This window comes from Taudactylus pleione, unplaced genomic scaffold, assembly GCF_031769625.1.
Source record: "Taudactylus pleione unplaced genomic scaffold, aTauple2 ptg001060l, whole genome shotgun sequence".
NCBI lineage: Eukaryota > Metazoa > Chordata > Amphibia > Anura > Myobatrachidae > Taudactylus > Taudactylus pleione.
The window spans coordinates 1,895,643-1,911,598 of NW_028285461.1; the positions used below are offsets into that span (position 1 = coordinate 1,895,643).

At 43.8% G+C, this 15,956-nt stretch overlaps 1 protein-coding gene and 1 pseudogene across 1 annotated transcript in view; one reads left to right on the top strand and one right to left on the bottom strand.

Moving 5' to 3' along the window:
* Positions 1-6,023: 6,023 nt before the first annotated feature.
* Positions 6,024-15,956, bottom strand: part of NADSYN1 (NAD synthetase 1) — a 40,776-nt gene continuing 30,843 nt past the window's right edge. The window contains exons 18-21 of the mRNA XM_088461474.1: positions 15,862-15,931; positions 13,630-13,755; positions 12,993-13,169; positions 6,024-6,171 (exon numbers count right to left, since the gene is read on the bottom strand). Of these exons, the coding sequence (XP_088317600.1) occupies positions 6,118-6,171; positions 12,993-13,169; positions 13,630-13,755; positions 15,862-15,931 (427 nt within the window). The 3' untranslated portion in view covers positions 6,024-6,117. The remainder of the gene's footprint in view (positions 6,172-12,992; positions 13,170-13,629; positions 13,756-15,861; positions 15,932-15,956) is intronic.
* On the top strand, positions 7,477-9,337 carry LOC148453919 (kelch domain-containing protein 7B-like; annotated as a pseudogene).

The following is a 15,956-nucleotide window of genomic DNA, read 5'->3' on the forward strand; positions in this document are numbered from 1 at the left end:
CTGGCATAGGTGAGAATGTGAATGTAGCTGAGAGCATAGGTGCGAATGTTGTTGAGAGTGTAGGTATAAATATAGGTGAGAGTGTAGGTTAGAGCATAGGTGCAAATGTTGATGAGAGTGTAGGTATAAATATAGGTGAGAGTGTAGGTTACAGCATAGGTGAGAGTGTAGGTGCAAATGTAGGTGAGAATTTAGATACGAGAATGAGTGGTAGTGGAGGTGCCAGTGTAGGTGGGAGTGTAGGTGCTGGCATAGGTGTGAATGTAGCTGAGAGTGTAGGTATAAATATAGGTGAGAGTGTAGGTTAGAGCATAGGTGCAAATGTAGGTGAGAATTTAGGTATGAGAATGGGTGGTAGTGTAGGTGCTGGCATAGGTGAGAGTGTAAATGTGAATGTAGCTGAGAGTGTAGGTATAAATATAGGTGAGAGTGTAGGTTAGAGCATAGGTGAGAGTGGAATTAGGTACGAGAATAGGTGGCAGTGTAGGTGCCAGCATAGGTGAGAGCGTAGGTGCAGTGTAGGTGCGAGCGTAGGTGGGAGACTAGGTGCGAGCGTAGGTGGGAGACTAGGTGCGAGCGTAGGTGGGAGACTAGGTGCGAGCGTAGGTGGGAGTAAAGGTGCGAGCGTAGGTGCCAGCATAGGTGGGAGTAGGTGCGAGCATAGGTGACAGCTTAAATGCAAATGTAGCTGAAAGTGTAGGTGCAAATATAGGTGAGAGTGTACAGAGGTGTCCTCATACATGTAGCCTCCTTGTGTCTTTTAGTGCAACTTTTTGCATTTAAATGCGTATTATTCGCACAGCAATGCAAACAGTTAGCACAAGCAGCTTCTGCTGATTAAAAGGATATGCAGCCTGCTTATATTGTGTGAGCGACTACAGGTGTCTGCATGTGAAATGCTCCATTACAGGTGTCAGCGGCTGTAACACTGTAACGTAGCGTTTGGCATGCAGATACACCCGCAGTAGCACACAGAAAATAGGCATGCTGCATATCATTTTAATCAGCAGAAGCTGCTCATGCTAAATATCGCTGTGCAAATTAAACGTATTTGAAGATAAAAAGTCGCAGGTAAAGACGCTCAGCGCTACCGCGTCACACAGACCTCCCGCGTTTTGTGTAGCGCACAGAGGATAGATATGGACACATCTGTAGGTGTGAATGTCGGTGAGACTACTTAGCGTCCTGCATTTCATCAGCTCCTGTGTTGAATACTTCCCTATGGTTTTCCCCATTCATCTGTCCACCTGTCCATGTGCTGCTGAAACCATTGATCAGAGAAGCTCTCTTGGAGAAAATGATACAAGTGGGAACTAAGTAGAAGTTTGAAACAAAACCAAAGGAACTGTATATTGTACACATTGTGTTTCCTATGTGATATCCCAACATTGGGAGCGCTTATTCACGTGTGTGTTTTTGTATTTTGTGACTTAAGGGTTGTTGTGGTAACCCGTGTGAGTGAGCTGCACCAGTATCTTAGCGCAGAGAGAATTATCTTGATTTGTGAATGTTGGTGAGAGTCAAGGGAGTAAATTTACTAAGAATCAGGTCTTTCCGAGTTTTAACACACTGTGCTTTATTTTTAAACACTCACAAATTTACTAAGAATAACTAAGAATCAGTTTGACTGAATCGTGTTTTCTGATGGTGTATGGAATTGTGTTTGCAAGTGTGTGAGTTCAGTTGTGTGGTAAGTCCATATACAGTACATCTATATGTCCATATGCTCTGATAAGTACCTGTACATTATATACTGTACATTATATATGCCCCAACATTACCCCTTACACTAGGTACAGAATGCTCTGCACCCCTCCTTTCTGCGTATCCTCTGTCATTAATAGTGATTTACAAAGCATTGTATGACTTTATCTTGTCGGTCACGCAGCTGAAGGGACAATCTGTGTGGATACAAATTAACAGGTTGGTGACAGGTGCAGTGAGACCACTCCTCGCCCCGGAAGCACTCTGTGTAATCCAAATTAGAGAGACACCACATTGTACACCTCTAGTATTCAACAAAATGGTTTAAAAATAAAGTTTCCTCTGCTTAATTATATTTTATTGGAAGTATTAAATCCATTTTATGCATATATGTAGATATATATATATATATATATATATACATACACACACACTATGTATCATGTAATATATATATCTACATATACATACACACACATACATATACAGATGCTGCGTCTTCGGATACAGGCGGCGAATCTGAGAAGCCGGCAGTGGGCTTCTTTTTACAAAAGTTAAATTAGCATATGTCCTAAGATTCGCTGTGACCAAAGACGCAGAACACCAATTCATCACTGCACTACACATCCACTATATCACTGCACAACATCCCCTCACTGCATCACTACTATACATCCCATTATATCACTGCACTACATCCTCACTATACATCCCCTCACTGCATCACTGCACTACATCCCCACATTATAGCACTGCACTACATCCCCACATTATATCACTGCACTACATCCTCACTATACATCCCCTCACTGCACTACATCCCCACATTATATCACTGCACTACATCCTCACTATACATCCCCTCACTGCACTACATCCCCACATTATATCACTGAACTACATCCTCACTGCATTACATCCCCACATTATATCATTGCACTACATCCTCACTATACTACATCCCCACATTATATCACTGCACTACATCCTCACTATACATCCCCTCACTGCACTACATCCCCACATTATAGCACTGAACTACATCCCCCCACATTATATCACTGAACTACATCCCCCCACATTATATCACTGCACTACATCCCCCCACATTATATCACTGCACTACATCCCCACTATATCACTACTATACATCCCCACATTATATCACTGCACTACATCCCCACTATATCACTACTATACATCCTCACATTATATCACTGCACTACATCCCCACTATATCACTACTATACATCCTCACATTATATCACTGCACTACATCCCCACATTATATCACTACACTACATCCCCACTATATCATTACTATACATCCCCACTATATCATTACTATACATCCCCACATTATATCACTGCACTACATCCCCACTATATCACTACTATACATCCCCACATTATATCACTGCACTACATCCCCACTATATCACTACTATACATCCCTGCATTATATCACTACTATACATCCCCACATTATATCACTACTATACATCCCCACTATATCACTACTATACATCCTCACATTATATCACTACTATACATCCCTGCACTATATCACTGCACTACATCCCCACATTATATCACTGCACTACATCCCCACTATATCACTACTATACATCCCTGCATTATATCACTACTATACATCCCCACATTATATCACTGCACTACATCCCCACTATATCACTACTATACATCCCCACATTATATCACTACTATACATCCCCACATTGTATCACTACTATACATCTCCACATTGTATCACTACTATACATCTCCACTATATAACTGCACTACATCCCCACATTGTATCACTACTATACATCTCCACTATATAACTGCACTACATCCCCTCACTGCATCACTACTATACATCCCCACATTATATCACTGCACTACATCCCCACATTATATCACTGCACTACATCCTCACATTATATCACTATTATACATCCCCACATTATATCACTGCACTACATTCTCACATTATATCACTACTATACATCCCCACATTCTATCAATACTATACATCCCCACATTCTATCACTGCACTACATCCTCACATTATATCACTGCACTACATCCCCACATTATATCACTACTATACATCCCCACATTATATCGCTACTATACATACCTGCACTATACTACTACTATACATCCCCACATTATATCACTACTATACATCCCCGTATTATATCACTACCATGGGCGTATCCACCCATTGGCCAGGATGGCACTCTCCAGGGGCACCGACCAAAGGGGGGGGCGCCGCCCAGCAGTGCCACCAGTAGCCAAGGGCTGGACAAGTCCCTCGGCCCCACAAGTGTAGGGCAGACCGCAGTCAAAGCGGTCTGCCCTACACAGTTTACAAACAGACAGCCGCCAGCGGCGGCTGTGTGTTTGTAATAGCAGCCAGCTAATGAGTGTCATACAGACTCTCATTAGCTGCTGCGTCGTCCGCGGAGGGAGCCGGCTGGAGCTCACTCATGAGCTCCGTGTTCCGGCTCCCCCAGCAGCATGTGATGGGAGAGACGTCATACGTCATGACGTCTCTCCTATGCAGGAGAAGAGCGGGCCAGGACTCGGACAGCGGCGGTCGCGTCAGGAGTGGGGACCAGGTAAGTAAGTAAGTACTGGGAGCACTGTATAGGGGTGGCCACTACTGGGGGCACTGTATAGGGGGCTACTGCTGGGGGCACTGTTTAGGGGGGCTACTACTGGGGGCAATGTATAGGGGGGACTACTACTGGGGGCACTGTATAGGGGGGACTACTACTGGGTACTATTACTGGGGGCACTGTATAGGGGGGACTACTACTGGGTACTATTACTGGGGGCACTGTATAGGGGACTACTACTGGGGTCTACTACTGTTGGCACTGTATAGGGGGGCTACTACTGGGGGCAATGCAGCATAGGGGGGATTACTACTGCGGGCACTGTATAGGGGGGCTACTACTGGGGGCAATGCAGCATAGGGGGGATTACTACTGGGGCAGTGCATAAGTGGGGTAGGGGGGCGCCAGTACATTACATTGCCAGGGGCGCTTGGATCCCTAGATACACCCCTGATCACTACTATACATCCCCACATTATATCACTACTATACATCCCTGCACTATATCACTGCACTACAGTACATCTCTGGCTTTCTGTAATCTAAGAAGCCTCATTCCATGTTTCCTACCTCGCCATATATATTTGAAGAGACGCCCAGATCAGCACAGAGAATGCGATGTGGGTAAGCTAAGCAGGAGCAGTAACAATGGATATGTAGCTTAGGGACAAGTACAGACTTTATCATTACATTTCTGCCGAGGACGGACACATAGACATCACTCCAGTTCTGCCTCAGCTCTAGTTTTGCAATTGTAGGTGGGAAATGAAGCCCATTTGAGTTACTAAGGGTCGATGGACTATATAAGCCTAAGAAGTTACATTCTTGAGGTGCTAATGTAAAGTCGGTAAGATAAATGATGCTCGCCTCCAGCACAGCCAGTCCGACACAAGGCCAAAGGCGGGCGGATCCTGCAGACTACTGCAAACTGCACGTGCGCTGTAGAACGCCATCACCGACTGCAAATGCACTGTACCAGGCCACAACCCCCAGCTCTACCCCAACTACTGCCTACCATTAGCACTGCCAAAGCTGTTCCCTGCCCCCAGCAGGCAGGGTTGCCCAGCTGCCCCCACATGTGACCCTGACACATAGCTACATCAACAGCATGGGGAGCACTGTGGCATACTGGGGGTTCTATGTGGCATAATGTGAACTCAGGGCCTACACTTGTAGTACCAGGAGTATTTACACATTATACTTCTCAATATTGCCAGAATACCATCTTGACAATGTTATTGGTAGGTGCCCCACAAGTAAAAAGGTGCCCATTCACTAGCCGATTATACTGTACAATTGCACGATTACGACAATCGCTCAGTAATTGGCCGCAAATCGTGCATCCAAAATGTCTGAAACGACCAGCGATGCGCGTTGCCTCTGGTCGTTTCCGACATCAATCATTCCCCGAACATGCCGGCGAATCTGCCAATAACGAGAGATTGGCCAAGTTCAGGGATGATTGATATGCCTACACTGAACGATCAATCGTAATCATACCGTCTTTCCCTGATCTACTAGTGGATGGGCACCTTTAGTTGCCATCGGCCCCCCACCAACATAAATCAAGCCCTGATTCTAAAGGTGCTGTAACGGTGTCAATGTGGGAAAGGATACCTCATATCTGACTTTTGGCGAGATATATATAGATTTGCAAATGTGAGGACAAGTGCAGACAACAACTGCGTTTTTGTAAAATCAATAATATGTATTTCTTATAATGAATCAATTGTTACATAGTGGAGTAACATAATGGTAATAGAGGTATTAATGGCGGCACTTCTCAATCTATCTCTTCAAACGTTTCTCCCTTTTTACACTCTTCCAGATAGGACAGCTGAAACGAGAAATAAGCAGAGAATAAAAAGTGTAATCAAACCGTTATTTTTGTCCTCAAGTATTTTTTGGATGAATTTTGTGCAATTATTTTTTATTTTGTTCACTCAGAAAATAATTCTATTTAAAAAAAACAGACCCTTAATTTTCATGTTGTACAGTATTAAATTATTATATATATGAATAATAACATTCCAGTCTCTTGGCTTTACCTCGCTTTGATAGTCATGTTACTAACTCAATTTGGAAAGTCAGCTACTCAGTACAAAGCCATTATTTTTCTACTCGTCTCAAAATTATTATTATTATTATTATTATTATCATTATCATTCATTGATATGGCGCCACAAGTGTTCCGCAGCGCCTTACATAGTACATAAACAAATATGTAACCAGCAACTTACAATACAATACAATGCAGGACACGGACATGGATAATAAACATAACTGTATATTAGTGACCTTTACACCCACATAAGCAGCCGAGTGTTTGCTGCCCTAGTGGGGAGTAAGAGGTGAATGAAAATACAGTAGGGAGAAGCACAGGAGGGTAGAGGGCCCTGCTTTAAAGAGCTTACATTCTAATATATATATATATATATATATATATATATATATTTGATTTCACAGAAGTCAAACTTTTTCCCTTGTCTGTAACTTGCAATCTTGAAATAAGCTGTGTGCACGTTTGGCACCATAAAATGGCATCAATCATTTTCATTTCTGACGTTCCAAGCTTTCAAGGCAATGGGTTACATATAAGAGATCTCACACCGCTACATGCATCAGAATTGGTGTTAGAGAAATGTGAATTCTGCGTTTAAAAAATGTGACACTTCTACATGGTCCTAGTTCTAAGGAAAAATGATTGCAGATATAAAAGGACTGCTAAACAGGAATATCGTTTACAAAATATATGTATAATAATCAGCCACAAACAATCACAAATAAATAAATAGTTTCATGTTACAGGCAGAAAGGACATCAGTTGGTAAATTACAATTACTGAAATACGTTACGCTACAAAAAAATGGGGTAAAGCGGTTTAGAAAATATATTTTAATGAGTCAGCAGGTCCCAGGTATACGCGGCGGGTGCACTGCCCAGGTTGGCAGGGAGTAGGCAGGTCCCTATGACATCACTAGTTAGTCCTTATGACATCACTCACACCTAGCTGGTAAAAGCAAGTGTCTTTTAATACAAGCTGTTTTTCTTCCCACTCACCTGGAGGAAAGACTCACATTGCATCTTATATTGTCTGCGACCTGTACCGACCTATCATCATGTGATACAGACACCTACGGCAATGAGTGGCAGCAGCTGGGTCTCAGGCCCAGGCATCCGCACTCTTGGTCATGCCCTGGGGGCATTCGCTGTGGCTGTAGGCGTAAGTGCAGCCATCCATTGGTATCTTTCTCGTGACAGCCAGAAGGAAGCAGCGGCAGATAATGAAGCTGGCTTACAGAGAAACCAGGACTTAATCCAGGATGGACAGTCCCCAAGGGACAGTCCTAAAGAACCTGATGAAGTGCCAGGAGAGAACGCAGAGGAACCACAGATCAGTGACGATGTTGGCATAAAGTCTTCAGTTCTGCCACATGTCTGTCAGCTGCCAGGACTCTCAGGTAGTTCTGTAGAAACATCTTGTAGTGCTGAATCTAATGATGATGTCCAGGAAGACAGCGGAGAACTGACAGTCAACACCTTATTTCCACCGACTGGACCTGCAGCAGAGACTGTTCAGGATACGACATGTACAAAGTTCCAGCATGACATGTTTTGAACACGTTCTGCAAAGTGATATAACATGTTGTGACGCCATTATAAGTCATAGACAGGATGAAGATACATCATTATCATCCAATACTATAAAACCACCGTGTGCGGTAATGGCCGATGACATCTCCACCTCGAAGAGAAACAGCGTCTCCTCTATGGCTGAGAATCCAGAGCACCAGCCAGGATCATCGTGCCGGGAACCCACTCTGGTAGACGCCCAACTGTGCTCGTCACCTCTGCGTTCTCTGGAGAAGGGGGCAGCTGAGAGAGTTGCAGGAGGAACTTCCATCTCCATTCCTAAGCCCCTTCCCTACAGAGACACAGCACAGAGGTTTCAGCTGTCGCTGGGGAGCTGCCTGCCGCTGTTACAGCTGGCAAGGAAGAACCGTGTGCCCGGACTACTTCATGCACTGTACAACCTGAGTGACAACTACCTCAGCCTGCTGAAGGACTCCGTAATTTATGAGCATTTGACTGGCTGGGAGAGAGAGAGGATTCTCCAGCTGAGAATGACGGGAACATTGTCAATGTGCAAAGTTGAGTCCAGGAGCACATGTGACTGGAATACGAACTTTGGGAGTTCAGCGGAGGCACAGCACCCTCAGTGCGGAGCACAACTTCTGTCGCTTAGCATGCAAACAAACCGCTGGAAAGTGGTGACTATGTTTAACTACCTATTCACTGCAGGAGGCCTCCGAAAGACCAAAGAGGGCTCGGTTTGCACCAGCACATTAATGTGCTATAACCCTCTGACTGGCAACTGGAGCAGACTGGCACCAATGATAACAGCAAGGTGCCTCCTGAAGCTGATCCCACTTGACGGCTGCCTGTACGCCATTGGAGGAAAGGGCCTGCACACTGCGGAAAGATACAATCCAAGATCAGACACCTGGACCCTCGTGGCTCCCTTTCCTAAAGACTCGTTCCCAGTGGCGCATGAAGCTGCTGAATGTAGGGGGAAGATTTACATCACAGGGGGAAATTTGTACTACCGCCTCTTCTACTACAAACCCAGCAGTGACAGGTGGAAAGAACGTCCTTATGAAGCTAGCTGGGGATGCTCCTGCGACATGGTGGCAATCGGGCGCAACCTTTACAGATTTAACTTAGGCAAGGACGGCGTCAGTATTATCCAGCACAAGACCGCCACCAAGAAGTGGTCGCAGTACAGAACATCTTTCCCAGGCAGCGAGGTTCCGTTCAGATGTGCTGCACTGGATGACACCATATACTGCGTAAACAGCCAGAGCACTGCGCTCTTCTCAGAGAACGACGGAAAAGCTGCATTGACATCAGCGTAATTCAGCGCAGTCCCCATCCAGAGTGTGGACTACCCTTGCCTCGCTGCTTTACACCTGCGTGGGACAACTACTTAAACATCTATATAAATCATGTAAAGACTTCTTACACCTTTTTGTCTTCAATAAAATAAGTGCAAAAACGTTGTGTTATGTGTTAACATCAAATTTGTTTGCGGTTATTTCTTTTAGTTTATTCATTATTCTGGGTTTGTTGGTGCATACAATGGTGGGTTTGGTAAAATAATGATAAAAAGTAAGAATACTGTGTCTGCTCTGTCAGCAGGTACCTGAATAGGCTTTGATATCATTTGAAGGAGCAGAGATGGTCTCCTTGCCCAGAAAGTAAAACAAATGCAAGATATATGGGCTAAATTTACTAAGAGGTGCTTCCCAAAGCCGCCAGGGGTCCCCGGTGGTTTCGCCCAGTGAACCCAAAGGGGAAGTCATTTTACATACAAAACCAGGCGTCTTTTGAATTCAAAATAATTGCCCCCCTAAATCCAGTGGCCAAAACCGCCGCAGACGCAGTGGCCCTAAAAAAGAGCCTGCTTAGTAAATTTAGCCTGTCGATTACAAATGCCAAAAGCAGCCCAATAACCGATGTATATTTGCTCACCCACTCGCGTGAAGAAATTGAAGTTAATGTTACTGTATCCAATGGCATCATTCCTATTAGTGACCATTTTTGCACTGGCTCATGGCTGCAGAGGTGGAGAATACAGAGGTTTACTGACCATAAGGCTAATAAGTACATAAAAAACAGGCCTGAGAGGTTTGGTAGGAAATACCGGTCGCTCAATAGTGGTTCAAATCCTGACAGCGGCTGGGATGATGCATGAAGATCTAGACAAAGGCGTTAAGTACCCTAACCCTCCCCCCCCTAACCCTCCCCCTCTCCCCCCTAACCCTCCCTTAGTGATGCCTAACCCTGACCTCCACCCCTAGTGCCAAACCCTAACCCCCCAACCTGCACCCTAACCCTATCCTCCCCTCAGGGGTGCCTAACCCTATCCTCCCCTCAGGGGTGCCTAACCCTAACCCCCCCCTCCCTGTAACCTTACCCTAACCCTCCCCAGAGGATGCCTAACCCTAATCTACCCCCAGGGGAGCCATACCCATGAAGTAGTTCAATATCCTCTGACAAAATCTCCTCATCGCCTTGTACAACCTGACTGTTAATCATTTTTAAGTGTGATAAACGTTGCACAATACAGCCCAGTACTGGTAAAGCTCAGTGGCTGGAATGGGATCAGACATCACTCAGGGGTGGCCAGGCCTAAAAGGACAGAAAATGGCAGAGAATGGTACCCCACTAAGGTTGATTATACCCTGTACACGGAATGATGCTGGGCATAATTAAAAGTTTGGAGTTTAGTCTGTTATTACCATTTTCATACGGGATGTAGTTAAATTGCCGACCATCAGGATGCCGGCTGATGAAATCCTGGAGCCGGAATCTCGAACCGCCAGGGGGGGGGGGGTGTTAGGTTTAGACACCTCAGGGGGTTTAGCCATAGGCTGTGGGAGGGGGAGGCTACAGATAGGGGGGCGTAGGGTTAGGCATTAAGGAGGGACAGGTTAGGTTTACGCACTAAGGGGGAGGATTAGGTGTAGGCACTAAGGGGAAGGGTTAAGGTGCGTGGTAGGGAGGGTTAGGATGCAAAGCAGGAGGGTTAGGGTGAGGGGGTGAAGGAGGGAAGGTTAGGGTACTTACATGTACCCTATGGAGAGTCTTAGCATTGGGACGCCGAATGCCGGGCTCCCGTCCCCAACCCTTGTCATACATGACAGAAATGTTCCAAAGAAATAGAAGATGACAGATAAGAATATACGGAAGTGTGCCAGAAACATGAATACATACAGAATAACCCCGGATATGGAGGAAGATATACAGTATAGGAGGATTGGATAGAGGCACAGCCGGAAACAAATAACATTATACATTCACATTCAGTTACCCAAATGGGATGGTATAAGCAAAGCACAACATACAGAGACGTAATCATTGAACACCTCTGCATATTTTGGAGGATTAAGGAGCTTATATTGCGCCAGGAAACAGACCTTAATGGTGGGGATGTACTAAGGGGTGAAATGTGATCAAAACTCAAAACTTTGGACACATTTCCATATGTACCAAGCTCCGAAATTTATCGCATTGGACCCGGCGGATAACGCCATCTTTATATAGCGTTACCCAATAGAAGCCTATGGGCTTCGCTGCGCAACTCCCTCTGAGAGGGATCCTTCCCAGCACCCTCTGCGGCGCATCCGTCCTTCTGCACATGAGAAGAAGGACGCCAATGGGACTTCTGGGTCATAAGCCCGGAAATCCCTCTTACCGGGAGAACAGTTGCTATTTTCTAGGTACATAACGGCGATATTATCTCCGGTATGTACCCGATAATTGGCGGAATGTACGGCATCACAGATGTTATACCCTAATAGTCACATGAGGTCTTCCATATACTGTAGCCTATTGTCGATGTCTAGAACAGAGTCGTGCTCCAATGCAGGTGGAAAAAAATGTGTTTTCAGAAATACATCTTACCGGAGGAGCGAAACGTTACTAAGTATGAGGTAGTATAATAAGGATGAGACAGACTTGGGACATTTTATCTGGGTATCTACAACTCTACAGAAATGAAGGCGCTGCAACTGTCCGACCAATTCTGCAATATTTAAACAATTTCCAATTTGCGTAAATCCATATATGTGACATATCCTAGTTTAGGGGCTGGTTGCAGCAGTTTCTTATTGAGGATGAGGTGACAGAAAGGAGGTTACGGGCATCTTTAAAATGGTAAGGGCCATATTCAATACGGGACGAAAAGTCCGATGGCGTCATTTTCGCCTGTTTCAATTATCCCCATATTCAATTTCAAAGACTTTTCGCCGGTGGCGAAAAAAAGGGGCAGAATAGGTGTTATGGGGTGCAGGCTTAAAAAAAATAGCCTGCAGCCCTGGGAGTGTCCCCTGAAAGTATTCTGTGTCAAAAAATGTTTTAAAAGTCCTCAGGAGACCCCAAAAAATGTACTTTAATTTTGGGGGCAAAAAAAAAATATTGGGGAACAATGTTTTAAACTAGCGAAATTGATTCAGGGGAGGGGTTCCGAAGTACGCGGCAGGTGTTTTCTAGAATGCGGGTGGTAGCAGCAGGTGCATTTTTGAAGAATTTTACAAAATTATTTTAAAGGACTTAAAAATATGCTTGCACCCATTTTCATGTACCCCAAATTTGATGGGCATAGTTATTTATTTAAAGAAAAAAAATAAAATAAATGCTATTCTTCACTCCTTCTTCACAGGCGCATTTATGCACCTGCCGCAGCTATTTAAAAACCTGACTTACCTTCCGCAGGCCAAAACGGGGGTACCCATAGTGATCCCCCATGTCGGACCATCTTTAGGGGTGTGCCAGGTTGATTTCCCGAAAATTCCCAGGACTTTGATACTTACCTTTCCGCCGGGTCCCGTTTTCGACGAACCCAAAATTGAATACGGGGATAAGCAGGCACATGCCCGATACGTTATCCCTGGAAAAACCTCCAACGATGGTGAAAAGTCCGAGCTCGGACTTTTCGCCTCAAATTGAATATGGCCCTAAGATGTAATGCCCAAATAACTGGTACGCTGACTGGCATCGCCTTGCTCCACAGTATTATTTTCATATGCAAGATTTCATTTCTGGTCTTCATTTCTAGAATTCAGCAAATACTCTATGAATTAGGTGGACACCTACTTGTTCATCAATGCAGCGGAACTGCCACGTCCAAGATGCGTTATATAGGAACGGACGCAAGTCAAAGCGGTTATCGTCTGGGCTGTAGCTCTCTGCGTGGTAGGCAGGCGTCAGCGTGGTCATTTTGTGCCTATTGATGGAGTACATCTGAAAGAAATACTTCACTCTCTCAGCCACCTGCAATACAATGGACAGGTACAATCAGCTGGATTATAGCAGTTGTGCTGCGATTCTATCCTGCAAACAGACTTGATGATAGAGAGGAAAACTTGATTATACAGGAAAACTGGGAATTTGTTTGTATTAGTGAAAGAAGGAAAAGCACATGAGGGAAGAGGGTCCTGCTCGTGAGAGCTTACAATCTAAAAGAGATTTGGCACAACTAGATATTACTCCAAGTTTGTTCTGAAGGAGAACCACATATCTGCTTGATTACATTAGAAGTTAGTACATACAGTAGTATACTGGTTCTAATTACAAACATGTGGTTCAAAATGATGTTATAAAACGATCAATACAGAGTATTTCTGGGCACATTAAATCTTCAACAATAATTTGGATGCTCCATCTGGCCTTTGGGCCACCAAGAGTAAGTGTTTGGGAAAAATAAAAATCTATATACATTGATGTACAGTACCTGTCTTGGTGAGATCTCCCTCCACATGAGCAGCAGTTTACAGAACATGCTGTATGGTCCAGTTTTCACGATTTTTCTCATTTTCCCATATACAGACAGCTCATCATACGTCATACCCATATCCTCCTGCAGGGGGCACAATTGAGACACACTAATTACTTTGTCTAATGGCACATGGTGCGATTTGATGTTATTATTTTAAGGCGCTTTAATTTGAAGATAAATAATCATCTTTTATTTTAGCCAATTACTGGATAAAAAGTAAATGCTGCCGGTTGAGCTTTTAAAGACATTGGGCCTGATTCAGACCCATTCTCTAGAAAACGTTAGCTCGGACTGAGCGATGTTTTTCAATGTGCGCATGTGTACGCTTCACAATGCGAGTGCGCAAACTAGTAAGAACGATGGGGAAATTCTCGCTCGCCCAGCATAGACAGCCCAGCTAAATGAGTGACAGGTCAAGACGTTTGTGGGAGGTAATAGGGGCAAGCCACTTGAAATGGGGGAGTGGAGGTGCGAACGCAGGTGTGCCTGTGAAACTCTTCGCCGTTTTAGAGGTGTGCATAATTAACAGCCAGCGTCATAGGACGTGTCACTTGGTTGAAATATACACTGAAGTCCTCGCAACCTTAAGCACTGCGATCGCTTCCGATGGTGCTCGATGTACCAATGGTTTCAAGCACTTCCTGGAGATGATGTACGCAAGTGGGAGTCTTAAGACCAGATAGTGGGTGTCTACAATCACAAAGTGATCGCTCGCCAAGACATAGTAGGCATCCTGCGAGCAGATGCCTTGACGTCACTTAGCCGAATTTACATATGCTGGTAGGGAGCGATCGCATCTAGCGAACGGGTCTGAATCAGGCCCATAGTGCAAAGTTTGCAATGACATAATCCTCAATGACAGAAACAGTGGGATCCTCAATGAGAAATATACAGAGAAATATAAGGTGGGATATGACATCACAGGAAAGCATGACATAGCAAAGTTGTAGAAAGGGGGAGGAGACTTTGCCAGCACCTTGTATTATAGGACAGTACATAATGATACAGGCCATGAGGAAGATCAGATAATCTAAGTACAACACTGCAATGTGGTAGCTATGAACCAGGGGGACATGTATAGACATAGTGCATGGTTAATATTAACATAGGTAAACATAGCAGAGAATGAATGCTTTATACTAATAGCAGTTTATCACATTGAATATATTACACTTTTTATTTATAACATTGAATATATTACACTTTTTATTTATAACATTTAATATATTACACTTTTTATTTATAAATCACAGTAACATAGCTATATATATATATATATATATATAAAAAAAAAAAAAAGACAAAAACCTTATAGAAGTGAGTCTTCAATTGGCAACCTGATTTTTAAAACCTTTGTTATGTGAAATAAATTTGGACTATTTGTGGATTCTTTTTCATGTTCACAATATGATAGTCATGAGACAAAGATAGCCAATATTACAATCCAAGCACTGTCACGCACAGTAAGCACTAAAGCTGTATACACACAACGATTTTTTGAACGATTATCGTTGACGATATCGTTTATTGTTCAAAAAAATCGTTAACTTTCTGAGTTAAAACGATGAACGATTATCGTTCATGCGCATTCACGTTTGTAGTTTAGTCAGACTGACCAACTGAACGATTGTCATTAAGGGAACATGCAAAAATCGTTTGTAGTTCCAAAAAATCGTTCATTACACTTTAAATAATCTGACAGATAATCGTTCATAAAATCGTTGGTAACAAAATCGTTGTGTGTGTACGCACCTTTAGCATTTGGTGACGTCTCTGACCAGGAGAGACCCTGATGTATAAGAGGAGACACCTAGGGGTCTCCATTACTGCCAGTGCTCGTAGTATGACTAACATCTTGTCTTTGAACATTTAGATCCTCAGGGGTATAGTTACTAAAGTGCAGGTTTTTAGAAGTGGAGATGTTGCCCATATCATCCAATCAGATTCTAGCTATTCTCTCCTAGAAAGGGCTAGTTAAAAGTTAAGGAAAATCTGATTGGTTGCTATGGGCAACATCTCTCAAAACCCACACCTTTGCAAATATACCCCTCAGTGATTTACTTATAGATGGCTTTTGCGAGACCAAAACATAAACGTCAGCAGCCTAATAATAACTCGGTCTAAGGCAATTAATGATTTTGGGACAGGAATTCTGATTAGTGAAGCCAATCATTGGGGTTATACTACCTCATCAATCTGAGATACTTGTCCATCTGTGAGTGGCTCCAGTTCTGCGGTAGGCTGGGCGGATAATATGCTGTAAGGAAGACATAATAAGACTT